Raw genomic sequence first — 25,528 nt, 5'->3', positions numbered from 1 at the left:
GTGACTAAAGGGGCCCACTGATTAACAGTCCGCCGGACGGTATCGGCCTGTCAGTTGTTCGGAACTGTCCAAATTTTGTTCTAACTGACAGGCCGATACCGTCCGGCGGACTGTTAATCAGTGGGCCCCTTTAGGCATATTATTTACTTAAATAAAAAACTATAAAATTATAGTATACCGGGTGTGGCCTGTAACACGAGCAAATAATTAAAACATAGATTGTACTCCTCAAAAGGTGACACTTTTGTTCAACAACTTTTAAAAATTATGAATTATTTAGACTCCCTATTTTTCATACAAAATAAATATTATCTTCAATGGACGCCATCGCTACGCCATATTATTGTGATTGACGTTGCTTGTCACGCCTTAAACATAACAAATTTCGCAATACATTGCGTCTTAGAATAAACTTTAAAGTGTATTAAAAATCAAACCACAAGTTATTTTTAAAAGTCGTTGAACAAATGTTGGTCAGTATGAGGAGTACAGCCTACAGTTTAAATTTTTGCTCATATTACAGGCCACACCCGGTATAAAATTACAAAGTTAAATGTAATCTGAACACAGTTCTATACTGAACATGCTCTCTCACACGAATGAAGATTCAATTAACAGCCTTCGCTATTTAAAGAAGCTTGAAACAAAACATTTATTGTTCCATCATACCTTAAATGTAAACTGTTTACTAATAGCAGAGGATGGTGTTTGTCTGTTTGTTTTGGAATACAAGAATGTAAATAATTAGACCGCGAGTCATGAACAGATTTGCATGACCAATCGCCTCCCGGGCGATAACTCGTATAGTGGTTTACGGCTTTGTATGATGAACCCTCGTGGACGTCAGCTGTCGCTCCGTTGGTGGATTGAGGAACACGTAAAAAAATTAATAAATTTAGTCATCGCCTCCCGTTTGATACTGAATAAAAAATATCGTCAGCCAGTTGTATTGTGGTGGAAAAAACCTCAGTTGGTCGCATGAACATGTAAAAAACCGTTTTACCTTTTTATGATAGTAATAACCAAAATATGAAACTTTGTATGTAGCATTTCATCAGGCGTTTCAATAAACTGGGTGTCATTCTGAATCCCTAACAACGTTTGTCCTAAAGTCACTTGCCCTAACTGGTTTGTCCTAATGGGCACATGCCCTAACGATCAATTGTCATAACGATTATTTTCCATAATGTAATGGTTAGCCTAAGACTCATTTGCCCTAAGCATTTGTACCATAACTATCAAGATCCCTAATGTTTTTTACCATATTCTTCGAAATCCCTAACAATGTTTGGCATAAAATAACATGTTCTAACTGTTTTGACCTAATGGCTATTACCCTAATGATCAATCGTCATAACAGTTACTTTTCCTATTGATCAATTATCATAACAATTACTTTCCATAATGAATGGTAACGAACTGTTGCCACAAAAGTGGGTTAGGTTAGGTTAGAACCGTGACCCTCGCAAAAACGAACTGCTGCCACAAAAGTGGGTTAGGTTAGGTTAGAACTGCGACCATTGTAAAAACGAAATGTTGCCACAAAAGTGGGTTAGGTTAGGTTAGAACTGTGATCCTCGCAAAAACGAACTGCTGTCACAAAAGTGGGTTAGGTTAGGTTAGAACTGCGACCATTGTAAAAACGAAACGCAATAGGGAAATCAAAATTAGGGCATACGAGTGTTAGGTCAAGCAACGATAGGCTAAGTGAAATTAGGTAACATGATGGTTAGGATATATAATTTTTAGGCCTAACAATAATTAGGCAAAAAAATAATTATGCTACATAACATTAGGATAAATACTCAATATGGAAAGTGTCATTAGGGAAAAAGATATTAGGACAAAAAAAAATCGCCCATTCAATAATAGGGAAACCAAAATTAGGGAATACGCGCGTTAGGACATCTGATCATTATGACAAACAATATTAGGGAATGCAAAGATAGGAGAAAAGATTTTAGGGATTCAGATATAGATCCAATAAACTGATTACGCATTACGACTACTTTGCGGACATAAGTGGTAAGGCTAGTATTTTTAACGTGTTCATGTGACCAACTGACGGTCTTTCCACCGCGACCAGCTGACGGTTTTTTTTTAATTTAAAATACCTTATAAACTATCATCTGACACAATATCAATAGGGAGGCGATGATTGAAAAAAAAAGTTTTTACATGTTCAGGTCTTTCCACCGCGATACAGCCGGCTGGCTATTTTTTTACCTTTTGGACGCCAATGACCGATATATCCGCACCGCAGATTCAACGCCAAAGACTAATTAATCGGTCACAGACCACAGAGCAACATAGTTAGACCTACGTGCATATGCATAAAGTTCAATTTCAGTTCTGACACTTCGGTGACGTGGCGTCCGCGTGCTTTTGTGTTTAACACGGCGTCGAATATGTTAATTCATGATGACATCTAAACTATCATCTGACAAATGATAGCCGGGAGGCGAATGAGGCCGATATATGCTCCTGGCCCGCGGTCTATAATATTTGTCGATTGTTAGAGAAAATGCGTGATAAATGTTTGTAAACAACTTCCACCCGAATAAATAAACATGCGCTAAATGTAAAAAAACTGGACAAGTGCGAGTCGGACTCGGCCACCGAGGGTTCCGTACTTTTTAGTATTTGTTGTTATAGCGGCAGCAGAAATATATCATCCGTGAAAATTTCTCGTCTGATAGCTAGCCGGTTCATGAGATACAGCCTGGTGACAGACAGACAGACGGACGGACAGAGGAGTCTTAGTAATAGAGTCTCGTTTTTACCCTTTGGGTACGGAACCCTAAAAAGCAGCTTTCGAAATTAAAAAAATATATTATTATTGAATTGGTTTTGATGACTCGGAATCGTGCTCGCTCTAAATAGATATAAGATTTGCGATTGTATGATGTCCAAAATGAGATAAAATTTACAAACTTTTTAGTCTGAATCGAACTCAAGTTGTATAAAATAAACGATGTATAATTATTAAATTATGGTTGTAGGTAAATATTAATAAGGTCCCTTATTTTGAATTTTAGTCACGTATATACCTACATATATCCTCCAAATATACCTAATCTTAGCCGACTTACATCTGAAATTTCCATAGAATAAAAACACTGTATTTATTGGCAAAACATGTAGAAAAGATAACATATTTACAAGAACATTGTCAGAATAACAAATATATGTATGGTATGAAAAAATATGGTTATGAAGAACATAAGTATTAGCTATACTATATTTTTTATAGTGTCTCTGTTTGTGTAGAGTTTTTTTTTAGAAGTGATGTTTATATGCTGGGCGCCATATTCCGAATTTCGTTCGCTCGATTTCGTGTATTTCGTTCAATAATATCTCTACTACTAGGCATTTAAATGCTACTAATAGTATTGTAAACGAATGGTCAATACTACTAGATTTCTATCGCTCGTATTTCAAAAATTAGCATTTCGCCGTTTTCTACCGATTTTCGAGTGACGAAATCGAGCGATCGAAATTAAAAAATCGAGCTCCTGTTGATTAATGTGATACTTATGGAAAAAAATAGACCTTTTCATACATTGTATGGGAAAATCGAATGGAAGTCGATACCCGTAGGTACGGGTTTTAATTACCATAATAATATGACCTGAAATTTATTTTCAGAGTGGTTTGGAGTACTTGAAACCTTGAAATAAATTGTTGCGTCTATATCTCGCCAACTACAGGTTGCTATAGGTAAACGCTAGAAGTATTACTTCCAAGTATCACCTCCGATGGACTTATTTTTTTAAAATGAAACAGTTAAAACATTGAGTTATAAATATTATTGGAGTTTATTAAACAGTAAAATTAGTTTAATACACAATTTTTGTTATTATATTCTACATTCAGCAATACTCGTACTTTTTGACTTTCTTGGGCTTCGGTTTTTCACAGCTGCAGTCTTTATCTGTGAAAATAAAAAAAAACTTAATTATAGGTAGGTAAATAAGTATTTGGCAAAAATTTCATTTTTGGTACAGTCAACTATAAAAATATGGGTGCACAAATCATCTCAAAAATATGGGTGCACAAATCATCTCAAAAATATGGGTGCACAAATCATCTCAAAAATATGGGTGCACAAATCATCTCAAAAATATGGGTGCACAAATCATCTCAAAAATATGTCCCATAGCTCTTATGTCAGCGAATTAAGATCTATGGGACATATTTTTGAATAATTTGGCTACACCCATATTATTACAGTTGACTGTACAAGCTTTTATCGCTGACTGTATTTTCTTTCCACAGGCACAATTAGTTTTCGTTGTTTTATCACCAAGTGCCCATGGTCACCTCCTGTCTCCATCATCAGCTCAGCTCCATATCATCATAATATTGCATTGTCATCCAATTTACACATGTAGGCATGCAATATTTCTGCTCAATCGGAAATCAAAAAGTGGGTCAAATGTGGCTTCCAAGATTTGACCCATACTAACTAACATACATACCTACATACTAACAAAGGCATGTTAAAAAAAGCTTGCAAAAAAACCCTACACTTATCATAGTTAAACCATTTTATACCAAAAAGTCCTTACATCATTTTCAAAAAAAGCTGATACTCTTCAAACTGCTGGATCGATTTTTCTCAAACATAGCTATTAACCACCGTAAGGAAACTCGCTTTCAAGTAAAAAGAACCGCATCGAAATTGGTCGATCCGTTCGAGAGTTACGATGCCACCGACAGACACACAGACAGACATTGGCGTTAAACGTATATCACCCCTATTTTTGCGTTGGATGTCATTTCAGTGTCAGTTTTTAGGGTTCCGTACCCAAAGGGTAAAAACGGGACCCTCCTACTAAGACTCCACTGTCAATCTGTCTGTCACCAGGCAGATATCTCATGAACCGTGATAGCTAGGCAGTTGAAATTTTCAGAGGTGATGTATTTCTGTTGCCGCTATAACAGTACGGAACCTTAGGTGGGCGAGTCCGACTTGCACTGCTCCGGTTTTTTTGAACTCACCTTTTTGATCACATCCTTTAGATGGAAGCTTACAACCCTGGACCGACGTAAACGCCATCTGTGAAAGTCAAACAAATTTAAAGTCCAAGTTACTAAAACGACTTGGCAAGTGACGGATTGAGGAATTGCCACACTCCGTCACAGCGATTCATTGATACTTACGTATACTTATGATATACCCTAAAACTAATAGATTTTTATGCTTCTCTCAAAATAAGTCCTATTATGTAAAAATTTCATTAAACTTTGCTATGTAACTTTTACAAATAAACATTTTAACTAAGTATTTTATTTTATTTCTAGTTTTAACTTTAGTTTTAATATTGTATATTGTATCTTTAGTTTTAGTAGATTTATGTGTACCTACTTATTGTAATAATCTATATGTGTTAAAGCTAATAAAGTTGTAGTATAAAACTCACGTGAAACTTAGTTTTTGTGTATAAGTGTTGTTTAAAAATATTTGCCTGTTATATTGATTGATTATTGATGAATAAATAATTCTAACCGTAAAAAAATGTGAAACTTAAACATACCTTATACAATATAATGGGGGACCTAAGGTAGGTGAGTAAGTTTTATTTATTTATTTTATTAGTTTTAGTTTTAATTTATTTAGTTTATACATAATTTTAATAATACTTTGTATAAGTTTTGTTATTGAAAACAATTACATATGTTCTCATATAATAGATAAGTACAGTCAACGGTAAAAATATGGGTGTACAAATCATTTCAAAAATATGTCCCATAACTCTTATGTCAGTGAATTAAGAACTATGGGACATATTTTTGAGTAAGTTGTCTAGACCCATATTTTTCCCGTTGACTGTACCTACAAAATATATATCAGTAGGTATCATTAGTTAGGCACTAGACCTACCAATATCTTGGTTTAGGTACTAACATAGTAATTTAAGTCTATTTGTAAGTTTGTTACTGACAACTATCGATTATTTATAAATTAGTTTTAAAATAGTAAAATAAAAATAAAAACTTACCAATATAGTGGCTATCAGAAGAAAAATATAGAAGAAATTCATTTTCAATGTTGTTACCTCGAATGCCTTCAAGATCTGATACCAACTTCATAATCAGCTGGTTTTTATAGCTGCAGGTTGATTTACGATTTATTTACATAAATGCTGTTAATAGACTTAAAACAACCATTAGTGTGGCTGAAAATAAATGTATGAAAACAAAACTATTACTCACTTTTTACAAAGGTTAATGTAAGGTTAAGTATTAACTAGTGGTTTTACTTGGTTTTACTATAACAGAATATTTTTAACTCTTGACCCGCCCCGGCTTCGCACGGGTTAACAAATTATACACTCAAACCTTCCTCAAGAATCACTCTATTGAAAGGTGAAAACCGCATGAAAATCCGTTCAGTAGTTTTTAGGGTTCCGTACCCAAAGGGTAAAACGGGACCCTATTACTAAGACTTCGCTGTCCGTCCGTCCGTCCGTCCGTCCGTCTGTCTGTCACCAGGCTGTATCTCACGAACCGTGATAGCTAGACAGTTGAAATTTTCACAGATGATGTATTTCTGTTGCCGCTATAACAACAAATAGTAAAAATAGAATAAAATAAAGATTTAAGTGGCTCCCATACAGCAAACGTGATTTTTTACCAAAGTTAAGCAACGTCGGGCGTGGTCAGTACTTGGATGGGTGACCGTTTTCTTTTTGCATTTTTTTTCTTTTTTTTTTTTTTGCATTATGGTACGGAACCCTTCGTGCGCGAGTCCGACTCGCACTTGCCCGGTTTTTGAGTTTATCGCGAACAAACACAAACAGACAGACGCGGCGGGGGACTTTGTTTTATAAGGTGTAGTGATGAATATAAGTAGAATCGCATGATGGTAAGTGATTACCGCTTCCCATGGACACCCGCAATAAAAGAGGGGTTGTAAGCGCCTTGCCGGCCTTTAAGATGGGAGTATAGTATTTTTTTTATAAATCACTAGTTGGCGTGACAACCAAACATATCATGAACACATTTTTTTTTGTAATTTTTCATATGCATTCATATGTTACTCATATACTGCAATGACGTCAATATCATCTTTCGCGTCATAACGAATGATCATAAGCAATAATATATTTCTTAGTAAATTACTTATAAATAATTACTGTTGACACACATGGCGTCTTCTGCAACGTGCAGTGTTAATTGAAACAATATTTTTTATTATTTCAACCTTTGTATGAATTAACTTCACATTCTTATTACTTTACTTAAGTTCTCAACATCTCATTGTCATCAAATATTGTAGACAATATCTGGGAGACCGAGCTTTGCTCGGAAAACATAAAAACTCAAAAATGTACGTTTTCCCAGAGATAAGACCTAGCTAGATCGATTTACCGCCCCCGAAAACCCCCATATAGCAAATTTCATCGAAATCGTTAGAGCCGTTTCCGAGGTCCCCGATATATATATAAGTATATATTTATAAATAAATAAACAAGAATTGCTTGTTTAAAGGTATTAGATAGGCATATATATCAAGGCTAATGTTTGCAGTACATTGCTGCTCGGTAAAATTTCAAAAAATAATAACGGGGTCATCATTTTACTAAAAAAAAACGTCTCATTTCAGGATAACACGGGTTAATTTCTTTTCTTTTTGTAAAATGACGATTACAAAACTTACTATATTACTTTACTGTACGGATTTACTTTATTGTACGGAAGAGAGAAATAGTTACATAACAATATATTATTAAAACTAAAATATAAACTAGAATAAAAATAAAAATACAAACTATAAAATATACTTACCTAAAAAAAACAATACAGACCAATTACAAAAAGAATATCCCTTCTAACAGGTCGGACTGCGGCATGGACCCCATGACACTGACGGCGTTACCTCTCTGTATCGCTAGAGGAATACGTTGTGAAATTCTATAGGTAAGTCGGGTTTGATTTATTGCCCGTTAGATTTACACACTGTATGTTAAGGTATAGAAAGAGGCAGAGGCAGGCCCCCAACGACGTGGTGGACCAGCATGACCAGCCTATTAAAGAAGGAGGAGCTTCCTGATCCGACAACCCTAGACAGAATGTCATGGCGCAGAAAAATTAGGAGAGCCGATCCCACCTAATGTGGGAATGAGCAAAGAAGAAGATGTTAAGGTATAAGAAAAAAAAAGTTAAGCATGTACAACATTTTTATTTGCCCAATTTCATAGATAATCCCCGTAATATTATAAAAATGTATTGCCAAAAAAAATTATGTCGCAACATTCCTACGAGTACTAGTATCATAAACACCCATTTTTTTGTAATTTTCTTAATTTGCAAACTTAACCTATAATCATTCAAGTCCTTAAATTCATAGGCCTGGTCAGTTTTAGTCGGTATGGTAATATATAATAAAATAATAGCCCGAAATATATAAATAAATAAATATACAAGAATTGCTAATTTAAAGGTATAAAATAATGCCCAAAATACCATTTTTGCCCATATATTTTAACACGTAATCTTTCAATAAATACTTAAATATTTGCGGACAATCTTGGTTAAGGGGCCCACTGATTAACAGTCCGCCGGACGGTATCGGCCTGTCAGTTAGTAGTAGTAGTAGTAGTAAAATACTTTATTGTACAAAAAGAAACATAAAACATGAAAGAACACACATCATTAGTACAAAGGCGAACTTATCCCTTTCAGGGATCTCTTCCAGTTAACCCTTGAGCAGTTGAGGGAAAATTGGAGAACGGTAGACATAAAAGCTGTACTAAACGGCATAAAGATAAAATATTTAATATCCTACAAGATAGGTAAACCTATATCCTACTATAATTATGTACCTATATACAAAGTATGGGATATGAAATATAACAAATATGTAAACAACTATATATATTTAAAATATATAATACATATAATACATTGTATATGATACAATACATATATACTAAAACTACCTAACCGCATACATCTTTTAGATTTCAAGTTCCGTCAGAAAGCCATAACTTTTTTAAATTCGCCTTTAGCGATGCGACCGATTGACACTTACGAAGAGAAGACGGTAAGGAATTCCATAATTTGACAGAGTACACAGTAAAAGACTTGTCATAGGATCGGTGTTTGTGTGGCGGGATAGCCAGAGAGAGATCTGCACTGGAACGGAGCCGGTGCCCGCTGCCGTCTGCTAAAAATTTAAACCTCTCCGAGAGATAAGGGGGAGAAGAGGGAGAGAAAAGGACGTTAAATAGAAGGGAAAGTACATGAATGTCTCTACGACGCCGAATGGGCAGCCATTTGAGTTGGGAGCGGAAAGATGAAATGTGATCAAATTTGCGTAAGCCAAAAATGTATCTGATGCAAACATTTTGCAAACGTTCAAGCTTGTCAAGTAGTTCCTCCGTGAGATCCAGAACAGCAATGTCCGCATAATCAAGAAGGGGAATTAGCAGAGAACGTGCAAGCATGACTTTCGTGTGGACAGGGAGGAAACTCTGCAGCCGACGAAGCGAGTGCAGGGAAGCAAAAAGCCTCCTACTGGTTTCAGTCACGTGGGATGACCAAGAAAGAGTCTGATCCATGACAATGCCTAAATTTCTTACAGTGGCTGAGAAAGGAATGTGTGTTCCATCGAAGAGAATTTTAGGCATTGTCACTTCAGACAACTTAGAGATAAAGTGAGGACTCCCAATGAGAATTGCCTGCGACTTTTTCGCGTTAACCATGAGGCCAAAAGATGTTGCCCAGTCGCGAATAGAGTCAAGATCCCCGTTAATTTGGCTTATTAGTGGTCCTAAATTATCTATACTAGCCGCCGAGTAAATTTGCAAGTCATCTGCATAAAGGTGGTAGGAAGAAACAAGTGACTTCGTGATCCCGTTAATAAATAGAGAAAAAAGTAGAGGCGACAGGACCCCACCCTGAGGGACCCCCGCGGTCAATTCACACCACGAAGAAACAGTGTCCTCGACCATGACCCGCTGGCGCCTTCCAAATAGGTAATCGCGGAACCAAGAAAGTGCTAAGGGGGACAGATTGTAATTACGTAAAATACCTAGAAGTACGTCAAAATCCACGGTGTTGAAAGCACTGCTGAAATCTAAAAGAACCAAAGCCGTTAGCTCTTTTTTCTCTATATTGAGCCGAATGTCGTCGGTAACCTTGACCAAAGCCGAGACAGTACTGTGTCCGGGGCGAAAACCAGACTGTAGGGGATTCAAGAGGTTATAGTTATTTAGAAAGGAGGAGAGAAGTTTGTGTACAAAGTGTTCGATTACTTTTGAGAGGATTGGAAGAATAGAAATGGGACGGTACTGGGAAAGGGATGAAGGATTAGATACTTTTGGCAAAGGAATTACATGTGCAAGTTTCCAAGAAGAGGGGAAGGAGCCAGACGAGAAAGAGAAATTAATGATTTGGGCCAGAACGGGTGCGATAATTTCCGCCACGAGCACAATCATGCCCAAGCTCAGGGCATCTTCACCAACGGCATTAGTTTTAATTGTTTTAAGAATTGCAAGGACCTCCTGCGGTGAGATAGAGCGAAAGTGGAACAAGGACGTATCGGGCCGAGGAGTATTGGCTAGAATGGATAACGTACGTTGCTTTACAGAAGGGTCAAGCTCAACCGGGGAAGAACTAAAGTGCCGATTGATAGCTTCTAAATCGAGTACACCCGTGTGACCTTGATGACTCTTGCCCACCCCAAGAGATTTAAGAAATTTCCACAGCTTTGCGGGAGGACAATCGTTAATGGACTGGTGAATATAATTACGCCTTGCATTTCGACACGCTTTGTTGCACCGGTTGCGCAAAGAAGTAAAAGCACGCAGGTTTTCATCGGTAGGGTCTTTACGGAGTTTGACGCGAGCACGATTCCGCTTAGCCATGAGTGACTTAATCTCAGGTGTAAGCCATGGCGCGGGGTAGTGCTTGACTCGAGTAGGTTTCAATGGAGCATGCTTATCAAAAGCCGCGAGCAAAACGTCATTGAAGGTCCCCAGCTTAACTTCAATATCATCTGTCAACTCCAAGGATGACCAGTCAGCATTCCGCAAATCATCTTGGAGAGCCTGTAGATCAACGTCATGTAGGTTTCGGCGCAAAACTATCTTATGACGCCTTTTGGGGGCTCGAATTTTGAATGAGGCGAAAATAAGGTCGTGATTTGAAAAGGCTGCTGCATTAAATTGGCCATGACAGGCCACGATTTCCGGGGAAGACGTTAGAATTAAATCTAGAAGAGAGGGAGGACCATTATGTGGAAAGTGAGTGGGGCCGAGGGGTAAGACTTCAAGATTTACGGAAGATGCTAGGGAATTAAGTTTGCGCGAACGGTGGTCGTTTTTTAAAAGGCACGTATTGAAGTCCCCCATAATAATGCGATGATCGTAACGTGGAGACAAATCGACTAAAGCATTTTCAAGGATGTCGAAATAATTGACCATAGAAGAGGGGCTGTAAAAAACTCCTAAAAGAACACTTCTATGATGCAACTTCACATCAAGAAAAAGGTATTCTGGTGTTAGAACAAAATTTGGACAGTTCCGAACAACTGACAGGCCGATACCGTCCGGCGGACTGTTAATCAGTGGGCCCCTTTAGTTTGGGACTAAGCAAAGCTTACTTCTGCTTTCTGGTTGAAAATGTATTGTCACTGTTGACAGCTTACAGATCATCGTCATCATTATCATCATCAGTATTTAAGAGCTATGCTCTTGTCGGTGGAGTAATCGCCACTCTTCTTTTTGCTGGGCCAGCCTTTTAACTACCTCGTACGACACGACAGAAACTCTATCTTTTATTTGGCTGAGATATGTGAGCCCAACCTTCCTCTGCGTCTTTTCTCGTCAATCTACAGATCTTACAGATCATATCTGCTGTCCCGCACACTCCGCTGGCTCCACAGAAAACCAGCGCCGTTGACCACGCTAGTCGTGCCAGCTGCATTGCTGAGTGGAGACCATTTCGGCTTCACATCTCTATTTACACTGTTTTGTTTATCTTTGCCCTGTACTTGTATAGATGTGTTATTTGTATTGATGTGTTGTCTGAATAAATGATTTCTATTCTATTCTATTATCTATCTATAACAATTTAAGGTCAAACTCATTTCCTTCTTAATGTAATCAGAATAAGCCCCCTGATCTCGTCCTGCTACGCGAAAATGATCTTAGTGAGACCTTTCCTAACATTTTAATTAACATCAATTGGCATTTACAAATTTTAGAAAAAGTAGTCAACGTCAAAATTATCATTTTTTCAAAAAAGTTTTCGTCGCCCCATCGATCCCATTTCTATCCAGGATCAAAATCCAGCAGTAGTATTTAAAATATCCACTATATGTATAAATGAAAATAAATAAATATTGTGGGATAATCTTATACAAATCGACCTAGTCCCACAGTAAGCTCAAAAGGCTTGTGTTGTGGGTACTAGACGACGACATATATAAATAGACAGATATATACTTAAATACGTAGAAAACATACATAACTTTGGAACAAATATTTGTGATGAAGGCACAAATAAATGCTTCGATATATGCAAAGGAATAATAAATTTATTTTTATTTACTCTCACATGATCGTACGTAAATGAGGAGAATATGATGAATCACACTGGTTCAGTAATAGCAGGTAATAGCATAAGTCAGTTTCAATATTTGCCTTAACATTCTTGTAATTCTTTACAGGATTAATATTCTACTAAGCTAATTGAGATCATGTAGGTATATTTTGTTTTACTGAGATATGAAATTCAGCGAAAAAGAAAAGGACTTTTTAACTTCCTTATTTTCGATCAAATCACGTATTATTTTAGTTTCGTCACTTTCGACTTTTTTCTCACGACAATTATTTTTACCCTTTTTAGAGACACTTATACCCTCTTCTGTGTTTGGTTTGTTTTTCGTAATATGTTTTTTCTTGCCAGTGCTATTTATTTGGTTTATATATGTTACATCACTATCCCTTTCAGTTATATCATCTTCGTTTTCAAATATATCATCTTCACCATCTTTCAAATATTTTCCCATAACACTTTCACCCCTTGAAGTTACATCATTATCTGATTTAGTTAAATCTTCTTCATTTCTAAACTTAATATCTTCTTGAATACGTTTGTCATCTTTTCTTTCATCTGGTCGAACCTTATTTGCTTTCTTTTTATTATTTACAAAATCTTTGTACTGAAAGTCATGTTCTTTCTCTTCATAAGCGATATCTTTGATTATACCGTTATCTTCATCAAAGTTATTGCCATTGATGGTATCATTTAATTCTTCATTGTAACTGTTTTCTTTTGATATTGACGAACGTGAGTCATAACTCTCGGCTTGTTTCTGATTTTCTCCGTCTAGTTTTCCTAATTTTAAGGGTATGTTGTGATGAGTTTCTTTTTGAGTCTCTTTTTTATTTAATATACTATCCAGCCAGGATTCTTTACTATCAATAAGATCATTAGTAACTGTTAAATCAGTAAGTTTTGGTTTCGAGATTCGCTCATATTTATCATTATAGTTTTTCTCGAGTTTATCACGGCCAATACGGCGATAATTATTGTGATGTTTGCCAAGTTTTCGTTTAGGTTTTTCTTTGTGATCGATTAGTTCCTGGTTTTGGTTTTCATTAATTTCTGTTTCGATATCCTCTTTTATTAATTTATCTAGGATATCTTCATAGCTGTCATCTTGTTTTTCTGATTCACTGAAATCGAGTAGGTCCTTTCCTTTTTTACTGGATTGTTTAAGGTTATTTTTCAATAATTTTCTTCTAAAACCAAAGTTTTTATCAGTCGAGTTTCTTAGTGTGTTTATTTCATCATTGTTGCCGTTTTTATCCTGATGACTGCTTGTAGGTGTTTCCATTTCTGACACATTTTCGTCATAACTGACGTAATTTATGCCATCAACTTTACTGCCTTCACCAACTTTTAAATTATCAACTTTGTGTGGTTTTTGTGAGTATTTTGTGATATATGGCCTGCTTTTAAAATATTTGTTTCGTCTATTTGAAAAAATGTTATTTCTAACTTGCTTAGTTTTCCACTTTGCGCTTATACCGTCGGCGTCATTTGCATGTTCTAGGCCATAACCATTGGTATCTTTTAACGTAGATTTCAACTTTTTATCTGAGATAACCTTAAAATTATTACCATCATCATCCTTTTTATAAATTTTTCTTAATGATTCTACGATCACACTATTACTATTTTTTCTGTGGTCTATTTTATTTCCTTTTCTATATCTTTTACTGTTTTTCACGACTTGTGTAGTAATATCATCATAAGAATCTTTGCTAATTTTTTCATCACTATTATAATCTGTTAATTGTTCTGCATCTGGTGTTCTCTCATCTAAAATCACCTCATCGTTGTTTTTGTTTTCTTCTAGCAGCTCATCTACAGCATCTCTTAACTCTTCATCACCAGGGTCTGTAATTAATATTTTAACTTTATTTAAGTCATTTGTTACAAAAGTCAGAAAAAGGAATAAGGGTTACAAACTGAAATATAAGTTTTACTCTACTCTAAAGTTTATACGAAAGTGTTTTATTACTTAAGAATATTACACTGGACTATATAGTATTTGTATATTTTTTTTTTTTATCAATGTTGTTTTTATATTTTTTCCTTTTATTTTGTAAAGTAATATGGGTTTTAAGACCTGAAATAAACGTTTTTTTTTAATCTTTAAATTAAATATATTTTAGAGTGAAACAAATCTTCCGATAAATCAATTTTTTTAAGGATGACTCACCCTAGAACGGGCCGGTCCCGGGCCGAGGCTACCGACACTTAATTTTCTATGACAGGTGACAGGTTATCACGTGATGCTTTCTATACCGACCGTCCACAGCCTACTGACTTATGGTGCGGAACTATGGGCCCGTGCCGCAGACTCTCTACGTGTGTTCCGTATGCAAAAGCGGGCAGTAAGAGCAGTAGTGGGAATATCCAGCGACACTTCCTGTAGGAACGTTTTCAGGGACCTAGGAATTCTAACATTGCCTGGCGAGCTCATATACCAAGTGGCATTATTCACACACTTAAATATTCATTTATTTAAGCGTCAAGGTCGAAATGCTAGCCGTCCTCTCCGTAAAGACAAGTACCACTACCGCCTCATAACGCCGAATCACAAGCTGTCGAAGTCGATACGGTCAGTCTACATAATGGGCCCGCCGGTGTACAATAGGCTACCTCAGTATATCCGAGATGCAGCTTCCACCGCAGCATTTAGAACTAGGCTACGCAAGTGGCTGCTTGATTTAACTTTGTACAGCGTGGGAGACTTTTTTGAGTTACCATGCACATAAATTATGTAATAAATTACTATTGACATTGGATTATTTTCTAATAATTAATGATTAATTTAAATTATGTAACAACATAATTATGTTATAGTTATACAATGTATACCTAATTCCTTTGACATGTAACATTGGTGTTATCAATAAATATTTGTATTTGTATTTGTATTTGTATAGAAAACAAAGTGTCGGATGCCTCGGCCCGGACCCCAGCCGTTCTAACGTGAGTCATCCTTTAATGTGCTAAGCTACTAATGGATTAACTAACATTAATCTATGAAAATTGTAATGAACCAAATTATGAAAGACCACAGATCACCCGAGGCAGAGGAAGATCAAAAACGAGATGGCAAATCGACCAAAGCCGTGACGAGCGGCGGAAGACAGGGGAGGCCTTTGCCCAGCAGTGGGACATTAAAAAAAATAGGTATTGTAAAGGTTTACAACCTTTACAGTCTTTTTTAATCTGTGACTGGCTAGTCACGATATTCAAATTTAGAATTTTAAGCCCGCTGTCAAATGGAACGCGGTGCGCAATCGGCATTCGATTAGAGGCAGCCATCGAGTGTATTAGATATTTAATTGTAAACTAGCTGAGAAAATATATAACTAAAAAGAAGTGATCTCCTGTTTAACTGTGCCCACAGCGTCCTCCCATATAGGCCGTCCCCTTTACAGTATATATGGAATAATATAAAACATACCTTGATTAGAGTCGTCTGTCAAAACTTTGACGAATTCGGAGTTCTGTGAATCTTCTTCTGAACTGTTTGACTCCTGATGTGTCTTGACTTTTCGATTTGAAATCGGACGCATCCTGCTTTTCGGTTTGAAGAGTCGTTGTTTTGGAATACCTAAAAATTCACAATGACTTGTTAATAATTTTGTAAGTAAGTAAGTAAACACTTTATTGTACGAAAATAAAGGATCAATTGTTACATCAGGTAAGACAAAAATGTGTAGTACTAAGGCGAACTTATCCCTAAGAAGGATCTCTTTCAGTTAACCTATATCTATATTTGTTTTCTTTTATTGATCTGTGCAATAATTAAAGAGTATTTACAGTACATATAGTGCTATTTTACAGCGCTAGTGCGAAAATGAGCACATTACGTGACTATGACGAAAATTTAAAGGGCCATGTGTACTGTAAAACGTTTTACGATATATTCTGTGAAAATAGGTAGAGTCAGACCAAGAATAGTCTGCAGCGGATTTGATAGCCCACGCAGTGAAAGTGTTATTTTAAACGTCAAACTTGTATGAAATTATGACGTATAAATGACACTTGCACTGCGTGGGCTATCAAATCCGCTGCTGACTTTTTTGGTCCGACTCTAATTCGCAAGTTCATGCCAATTTAAAACACTCCCTTCGGTCGTGCTTTAATTTATCGCCACTTGTTTCGAATCTCCTCTTTTTCGCACTTGTATAGTAATGTAGTATTGTACTGTATTGTATTGTATTGTATCATAAATTATATGACTAATTACTGCTCTTGGCATTTAATAAAATATAATTCCTATAGGTACAGTTATTAAATTTTAAACTTTTAAATATGACATCTTTAGGTTAGGACATTTATCAGCCTTTTGTTAATTTATGTTATTCTGAATTTCATTTTGAATGTTATGCATGTTTTAAGCTACGTTTATTTTATTTTATTGTATACAATTTTGCATGATACTTGTATCTTATAAAAGCAAATAAAGAACAATACAACAGAAATCGAAACTAACTGTAAGAAGGTTTTGGCATTAAAACTTACCATCCGAACCATTTCGATCTCCATTCTTAGCCAAAGATGAAAGCTTAGAGTCCAGCAGTTTCTTCACACCCTCCAGCACGGATTGTTTTAGATTGTCTGTGTCTAGCTCACTCTCCAACTTGCTTTCCAGCATGCTGTCCAGCTTGCTTTCCAGCGCACTGACCAGTGGTGTTTCCAGCGTGCCGTCCGACTTGTCCAGCTCGTCCGAGTTGGATGGAATGGACGCGGAGTGGACGCCGCAAAGGGCGGACAACAGTAACACTGCTACAAGTCGAATTAAAAATATATTGAATGATGAAATTAGAAAGGAAATTACAAAAGATAAGAAACTTGCGACGGAAGATTTCGCAATTTGACGAAGTTCCTCAATATCTCTGAAAGTATACCTACTGTTTAAAATTTCGCTTGTCAAATCCCTCGGTTTGATTTCGTATTTGAATGAATTGATGCCTACTAACAGTGAACGGAATCCTACTAACGATATACAATTGAAAATAAATGAAAATAAGACGTTTTCGTGATTTGTTTCTATCGAGCTAACTATAACCTTTAAAGTTTAGCTTAGAGTTTCCCAAATATATCCAGTTTCCGAGTGATTTTTTTTATGGCATTTGCGATTGTTTAAATAAAGCATATAAAAATTCAATATAAATATTAAATACTACAATTTTGCGTTAGCCCCCTCTAAAGCATTGTAGGTAGAGTCAGTGAGGAAAGAGAAGAGTCGTGGAATGTAAGGGGACCCATACCTTCTACGACTCTTCTCTTTCCGCATAAAATCTAATGCTGAGAAAGTTTACAGTATCAAGAAATGGCAATGTTACCAAGAGCCCCCTGCAAGCTCGGCCGAATTGTACCTTCCCATAAAAACGGAACTTCGTTCTAATTTTAAAACTAAGTGTTGGATTGTAATGAAACTTTGCACATACAATGACATGAGGTATATCTATGCTGTAATTAGTTTACATATATGGCTCCAGTTTATAACAAAGGAAATATAGCAAAAACAAGTGTAATACGAATAACTTAAAATTGGATGTATTTTTTTAAAACCCTATGGTAATTGAAGCTACATAAACTAATTACAGGACTAGATATATTTTCCCCTATTATAAATACAAAGTTTTAGAGCAATCTAGCCAGTTGTTTTAAAAATGTTTGTATGGAGAACCAAGCTTGCATATATTATAAATATTAAAAAAAAAAGTTTTCTGGGGACTCTTAAAACAACTTAGTTAAAGCATAGAGAAAAAATACACAGTGCTCACTCGATACATCAGCTTTAGTCCCAAAACGACTATTATTTTCGTAGTCGACATCTAGCATCGAGAAGCGGATTTATCAGTACTGCTACTTGACAATAGATGTCGCAACGACCGAAAAGTTTAATGCCCAACAATTTTCAGCTAATATTATAACCCGATTAACCGGAACTCTATTTTCAACTCCTTCTGCTTTTAATATTAGTTGTAAATAAATTATTGTTCAATACAGTTTTCGTGAGTCGCGACACTAGAGAATTCTAGTATCAAGTAGCGGTACTGATAATTCCGCTACTCGATGATAGATGTCGACTGAAAATAGTCGTTTTGGTACCGGAACTGATGTATGGAGTGAGCACTTTATTCTTACTATATTTCTCTAAGGTTAAAGTCAGGTTGTTCATTGACAGATCCAGGCGGTTTTGTATTTGGTTGGTTAACCAATAAATGTTAAAACTACCCGAAAATGTACAAATTGTTTGTTTACATTTATTTAAACACCTAAAGATACAGAGTATAGCGAGTCGTTTTAAAATTTTTGTATGGAGAACCAAGCTTGCTGGGGACTCTTAAAACAACTTTCTTAGTTAAAGTTAACTTACCTAGCGCCAACTCCATATTTGATGAACCATAGAATACGTTGATCTTATATAGGATTTTCACTTCAACGGCCGATATGCATGACTATCATAGTTCAAGTTACAAAATATAAATGGGTTCCGTCAAATTTATTTCCCGATTCTGTAAAAAGTCACTTTGTACGATTTTCATCATCACACTTGCTCATAAAGCGTAGTAGGGTCATTTGCAATTTGTTTGTACCTTTCTCTAATTTTTTCTTAACATTCTCAGTTTCGTAACGAAAATTAACCATACAAAAATGCAAATTTGTATTTGTAACATTCGTAACGAAACTGAGAAAATTAAGAAAACTTAATCTCATCTTTTCTGACTGACCCAGTACAGTCTAGTGTAAAATATAGGTGCACACTATGGAACATATTTTTGAGTAAGTTTAATGCACTCATATTTTTACACTTGACTGTACATCAAGCAGGTGTAGCGGCAGAGATTATCCCATTGAATTACCTGATAACTTTGCAAAATTGGCCAATTGGGACACTTCTGCGTTAGTTCACTGTATAATATAAACTATCAATATTACACTTATTACAACATTAATGTGCAAAAACAAAGAAAATGTTCTCGAGATTATTAAATTTCGTCATTTGCCATTCATCAACCGAAAATCTGCCATCATTATACAATTAAGTTGAGGGACCCTAAATCGCGATCTAACTCGCTCCTGATTTTAATTAAGGTGATTAGCAGTTCACTTCATTAGTTAATTAAGTAGTTGACGCTTATTATGTTCAATACCGTTGATTAATTACAATACAGTCGCCGTCAGATGTACCTTCAAAACATATTTGTATCAAATAAAACAACCTAAAATTAGATTAGTTAAATATTTAGTTGGACGAAACACTAGGAATAGGTATAAACATCAGTATGACTCATTGTTCTCAATTTGTAAAATTCTTCCAGTGCATTGTAAAGTTACGTACCTAAATGTTATTAATACGTATTACACAGATGATATTAAAGTACAAAAGAAATATAAACATGTAACTCGATCTTCTAAAATAGTAAAATTGTATCAACCTCCAGCAAAAAACTATTATGGACGGAGAACCCAAGAATACTTAATCCCCAAAATGTACAATGAGAATCCAATATTACTAGGTAACCCTAAATTGAAAATAGGTACCTTAAAAGAAAAATTTAAAGAAATATTGTTAGACAAATTCGATAACTCCATAAAACAATAGTAGTAAGAACCTAAGTACTTATAATGTATGCTAGTATCAGAGTGTACTAAAGATAAACCAACATAGTCACAGTGGCTCTAGTCACCTGTATTTTTAAAAGTTGTTAAAAACATATTTATTAGCGTTAAGGTAGTTTTTAAGCACCGCTGTACTCCTGTCCCGCGCCCGCGCCACCAGTGAAGTCATCCTATGTTCACTTGTAAGATACCTATAGGTACATAGTAAGAAAGGGCTACGCTGGGACGGTAGGACAGTGCAAAATTATGTACCTGCTTTTGATGTACTTATAAAAAGAGCGAGCTCATCGCCAACAAACTGCCCCGCAGTTTGGCGAATTTTTGTATTGTGGTACGCATATTTTATATTTCCATGTTATTTTCAATAAAATAAAAAAAAGATATATCGGAGCGGCCGAGGTGCTCAAAAATATCTGAACATGCACTTGAAAATAGGGGCTTTGATATTTGTGAAAATCTCGGCCGCTCCGATATATCTGATGTTGAATGTACTAGAATTTATTACGCTTCCGGCAGGACTTGAACCCGCAACCACCGCAATCCGTGCGTGAGCTCTCCCAATTGAGCTACGGATGCCTACCAGCATCTCGCGAATCTTCACGGATTACGGAGGTTGCGGGTTCAAGTCCTGCCGGAAGCGTAATTTTTCCTATTATTCCTTTAATATAAAATTTGGAATATCGCTCGCAGACGTATCTGCGTGTTTAAAAAGTTGATTTAGAATTTATTAGTTGGTAATAATGGGGTAAAATAAAACAACCAATATAATCTTAGAAGTTACTATGTAATCTGGTAGTATCCTATGTAAATAAGTATTACATAGGTTTATTTACAATCATATTATAAATAAAACCGGAAAATATAATAAACACTTTACAATGTTTTGTTTTAATTTGGCTTAGCCACAGCGATGACATTTAATATAACAAGGATAACATTTAATATAACAAAGGTAACTCTAAAACATAACATAACATTTAACACGCAAAATAGGTTAAATATTAGGCGCCAGTCTAATCACGGAAACCTGCCAGTGCTTCAATACAATTGAACATAACATTTTGTATGTTAGAGAAAAAGTTATGAATGTTATGATTTAGTACTTTATATATTTTATGAATAGTTGTGAATGTTGTTATAATTTTACTTATTAGTACGTAATTCATAAAAACAAAAAAAAACCTAAATTCCTGTTTCTTAAATACAATACAATTATAAATACTACCAGTTTTACACACATTTAGACATCGTACCATGTAGCACATTTAATTAAAAACATAAAATATAAAATAGTTCTTGCTTTTGTAAGGATTATAAATCAGATATGTGCATATTCAGTTTAAATCATAATGTCGGCTGTATACACTCGTTGAGAGAAGCGCGAGACGAGACAAAGAAGAGCGAGACGAGAAGGGAGCAGCATGTACACACTCGTTCTCGGCCTGTCTCGGGGTCTCTAACGAGTGTGTACAGTCCGCATTCAAAGTGCAGAATATCTCCAGTAAATATTTGCAGTTCACAACAGGAATCCTACGTTTACAAATGTGTGCTACACGTACATTCACTCACACAAGCGTAGTCGAGAGGCGATTGGTCGAACGCTATAAGTTAGGGTGTGTTCCGGTGTACGCTCGCTAAATGTTCACTATTAAATGTAAACATAATTTATCGTCCTTAATTTTTTTTTTATGAATTGTCATTATTAATTTTTGGAATTTACACCAGAACGACTTAAATTCTAATGTGGATTATGATTAATAAATTGCTTATAAATTTATATAATTAATCAATAATATAATTGTTTCATAGGCAATTAGGTATTCAAAATAAACGATATTTAACGTTAATTATTTTACGTATAGGTATACCAACAATACCTAGGTAATCTAGATATTGTTTTCTTTTATTGAGGTGTGCAATAAAGAGACTTAAGACTTTAAGAGATTTGTATTGAATTGTATGTATAATAAAAATACGTAGGCAATTCATAAGTTTCAATTTAGATTAAAATAATAAAATCAAGTATAATTACATATAATATAAGCAATTTACTAATTCTACCATGTTTCTAAGATAGAATAAGGCTTTAGGGAAAAATATACTCTAATTGGAAGATAGAAGGTTCATAGTTCAACGAGAGAATATTTAACGATTAATATAGTAAATAGTAGTTATTAATATAGTAAATAGTAGTTATCTCTTATTTAGTATTGCCTTAAGTGTTCCGCAAGGTTAACATTTTTTTTTAATCTATGTAAAATTTATTTTTAAAATTATGTAACATTGACAAGTACGCGAAATCAGCAAAATGTAAAGTAAAAAAGACTTCCCGTCAATCAGAAAGAAGCTATTTGTTTTACAAGAGGGTAAAGTTGTTGTTTAACCCCTCGTGCTAATATTGATACAGATGTAGTGCCTTGAAACCCTCGCTACGCTCGTGGTTCAATTTTGGAATCTTACGCTTACGCGGATACAGATGTAAGTAGTGCATAATTTTATTTATTTTCCTTTGTATTTTCTGGGAAGCGTACGAACGTGTCGAAAAGTGGAATCTTGAGCATTGCGAGGGTTTTAAGGCGAAACGGTTAAGGTTAAACGAACTTTGCTCCCGAGTGACACACAAAAATTTTCACCACACCAACGAGAGGAAAATACTAACTGTTAAACATTACAAATCAAATTCAAATGAACGTTATTAAATAATTATCATTCAAAATCATCGCTTAAAAGTCAAATCTATCAGCCATGATGAGCAAAATACTCAAAATTTGCATCAGGTTACTTTGCCTCACATGTGGATAAAATGCAACTTTCTAATCCGTTTTTGAAGTATAAAGAGAGCCTTTCAGAGCTGGTGTGGTGAAACAGTAATTGAATTTAAATTAGGTATGTTTTTGGGTTCATTGTGCTGTAAACTTAAACAAGTATTCTATAAGCTAATTATTGGTGCCACGATCTTATGTCTAAATCTAGATTGTCAAGAAATGGTCGATTTTAAGATTAAAGCATGCATTTAGAGTAAAAAGGACCTTGTCAAAACTTTGAATAATTTTACGGTTTAGACTCACTTGTATTAAGTCACTCGCGCGACATGTTTCGGAGAGCCTAGGTCTCCTTTCTCAAGCACTAACAGCGCGAGCAGCGTTCACGACGGCCGTGTGTCACGCCACACCCCGCCAAAACTTTTCAAATCAAACTTTTAGTTTAAATCTCTAAGCAGTATCAGATACTGCCTGTCTACTGTCGGTGAGATTGCCAATTCCGCTATGTGCATTTTAGCAACTTTTCAGGAGAGACAAAAAATCGATTTATTAAATAGTTGGGCAAAAAGTGACTTAAATCTACGTCCAAAGACTGTCAAAAATAACAAGAAATATTTTGTTTAAGAAAAAATGGGGATTAAATCACTACAGATGAAGATATTTATTTTTTTATAAATTTTGTGCACATACGGGTATTACTTTTGAGCTTACTAAACACGTATGTGTAAGCCATGCACATAGGGATTTTAATTCATATTAGTTTAAGATTTTTTTTACAGTAAGTTATGTGTTTATAAATAAAAACACAATAATATCTGAGAACAATCACTTGTATTACAGAGAAATGAAATTATCAGAAGGAACATTTTAGCGTCAAACAAAAATACTGTATGCACCTACATACTCAATAACTAAAAAAGTATCTAATTCGCTTGAATTATTTATTTTTCTAAAAATAAGAACGTAATCATCGAAATAAACGTAACTAAAGAAGTTTTATTTAGTTTCTTAATTTTTTTTAATTATCATGTAAATTCTTGTCACAATAATAACTCATAGTTTTATGACAACTAAGAAATATAAAAAATGTAATCAGTATTTGATTCCTTAGGTATATAACTAATCAGGACGGCTATGATGGTTTTGTCACCATATCATTAATCATTTAATGCATGATATGACGACTATCTGATAAATGATATAATTCGGTAAAAAGTCGCGAGGATAACGTATAACTGGCTAATGATAGCGTGATATGTTTTGAGGTTTATAAAAATCAATTTTAAACTCGATGACTTAAGGTGTATTTTAAAGAAAAGATGGTTAAATCACATTCTACCACTTATCCACATATGTCATTGAGAGTTAAAACTTATCCATGATTTGAGCTTTTGAAAAATCAATTCTAAACAAGTTTACTTAAAGCGTATTTTAATGAATAGTTCGCGAGGATAACGTATATGTGACTAATGATAACGTGACATGTTTTGAGGTTTTGAAAAGTCATATTTATACTCGACGACTTAAGGTGTATTTTAAAGAAAAGATGTTTAAACCACATTCTACCACTTATCTAGATATGTCATTGACAGTTAAATTTATCTATAGTTTGAGCTTTTGAAAAATCAATTCTAAACAAGTTTACTTAAAAGCGTATTTTAATGAATAGTTGGCTAAATGACATGCTATCACCACTTATGCACATGTGGCATTGATAGTTAAAAGTTATCCATGGTTTAAGATTTTGAAATATAGATTCTAATTGAGTTTATATAAGGTTTTTTTAAAATGAATCTTTTATTCCATCGCCTCAAATTTAACCGTCTTTATCATGTCGCAAAATCTACTTTATTTCTAGTACTTAGAGTTCATAGTCTTTGAAATAAGCTACATTATCGGACTAAAGTAGACTCGGCTATAATACTTAATTCACGATTGCTGATATTTGCTTGTAATGTCATACAAAATTTTAAGGACAGTAGTCGACCTTATAACCTAAAATACGGTGATCTGACAAAATCAAATAAATAATTCTGCCGTGCTTATTAAGAGCAGTAACTCATTTTGAAATCTCTTTCAATTGTAGAACATATTGTACAAGTACAAAGTATCCAATTGAATGACACTTCAAAATGAGTTAGAGTCGGACCAAGAAAAGTCTGCAGCGGATTTGATAGCCCACGCAGTGCAAGTGTTATTTATACGTCATAATTTCATAGAAGATTGACGTTTTAAATAACACTTGCACTGCGTGGGCTATCAAATCCGCTGCAGACTTTTCTTGGTCTGACTCTACTGCTCTTGTTATAAGCACGGCAGAATTGTACAATCACCCACACTGTTAACTGCACATCGGTGGACTGTATGCCTCTTGAAATAAGGTCCACCGATGTACCTACAGTTAGGAATGTTGCAGTTTAGAAAAAGAAATCGTTTATTTGAAAATAAAACATAACCTATTCGCTGGGTGCGATATGACAGCGGACTTTGAAATGTCAAATAGCTGGCTGTCATTACGAAGAGAACAAATAATTTCAATGAAATATTGTAATTTACATATATTCTATTCGAACATGTAAATCTTCATT

At 35.1% G+C, this 25,528-nt stretch overlaps 1 protein-coding gene across 1 annotated transcript; it reads right to left on the bottom strand.

Moving 5' to 3' along the window:
- Window positions 1-12,721: 12,721 nt before the first annotated feature.
- On the bottom strand, window positions 12,722-17,519 carry LOC134802236 (myb-like protein F). The gene is made up of 3 exons (XM_063774825.1): window positions 17,068-17,519; window positions 16,004-16,153; window positions 12,722-14,421 (listed from the first exon to the last, which is right to left on the bottom strand). Exons 1-3 carry the CDS (start codon window positions 17,198-17,200, stop codon window positions 12,731-12,733), a joined length of 1,974 nt encoding a protein of 657 aa, XP_063630895.1. The 5' UTR covers window positions 17,201-17,519; the 3' UTR covers window positions 12,722-12,730.
- Window positions 17,520-25,528: the final 8,009 nt, after the last annotated feature.

Source organism: Cydia splendana, chromosome 24, assembly GCF_910591565.1.
Source record: "Cydia splendana chromosome 24, ilCydSple1.2, whole genome shotgun sequence".
NCBI classification, from domain to species: Eukaryota; Metazoa; Arthropoda; class Insecta; order Lepidoptera; family Tortricidae; genus Cydia; species Cydia splendana.
The sequence above is the reverse complement of the archived record's forward strand: the minus strand, read 5'-3'. Positions and strand labels throughout refer to the sequence as shown.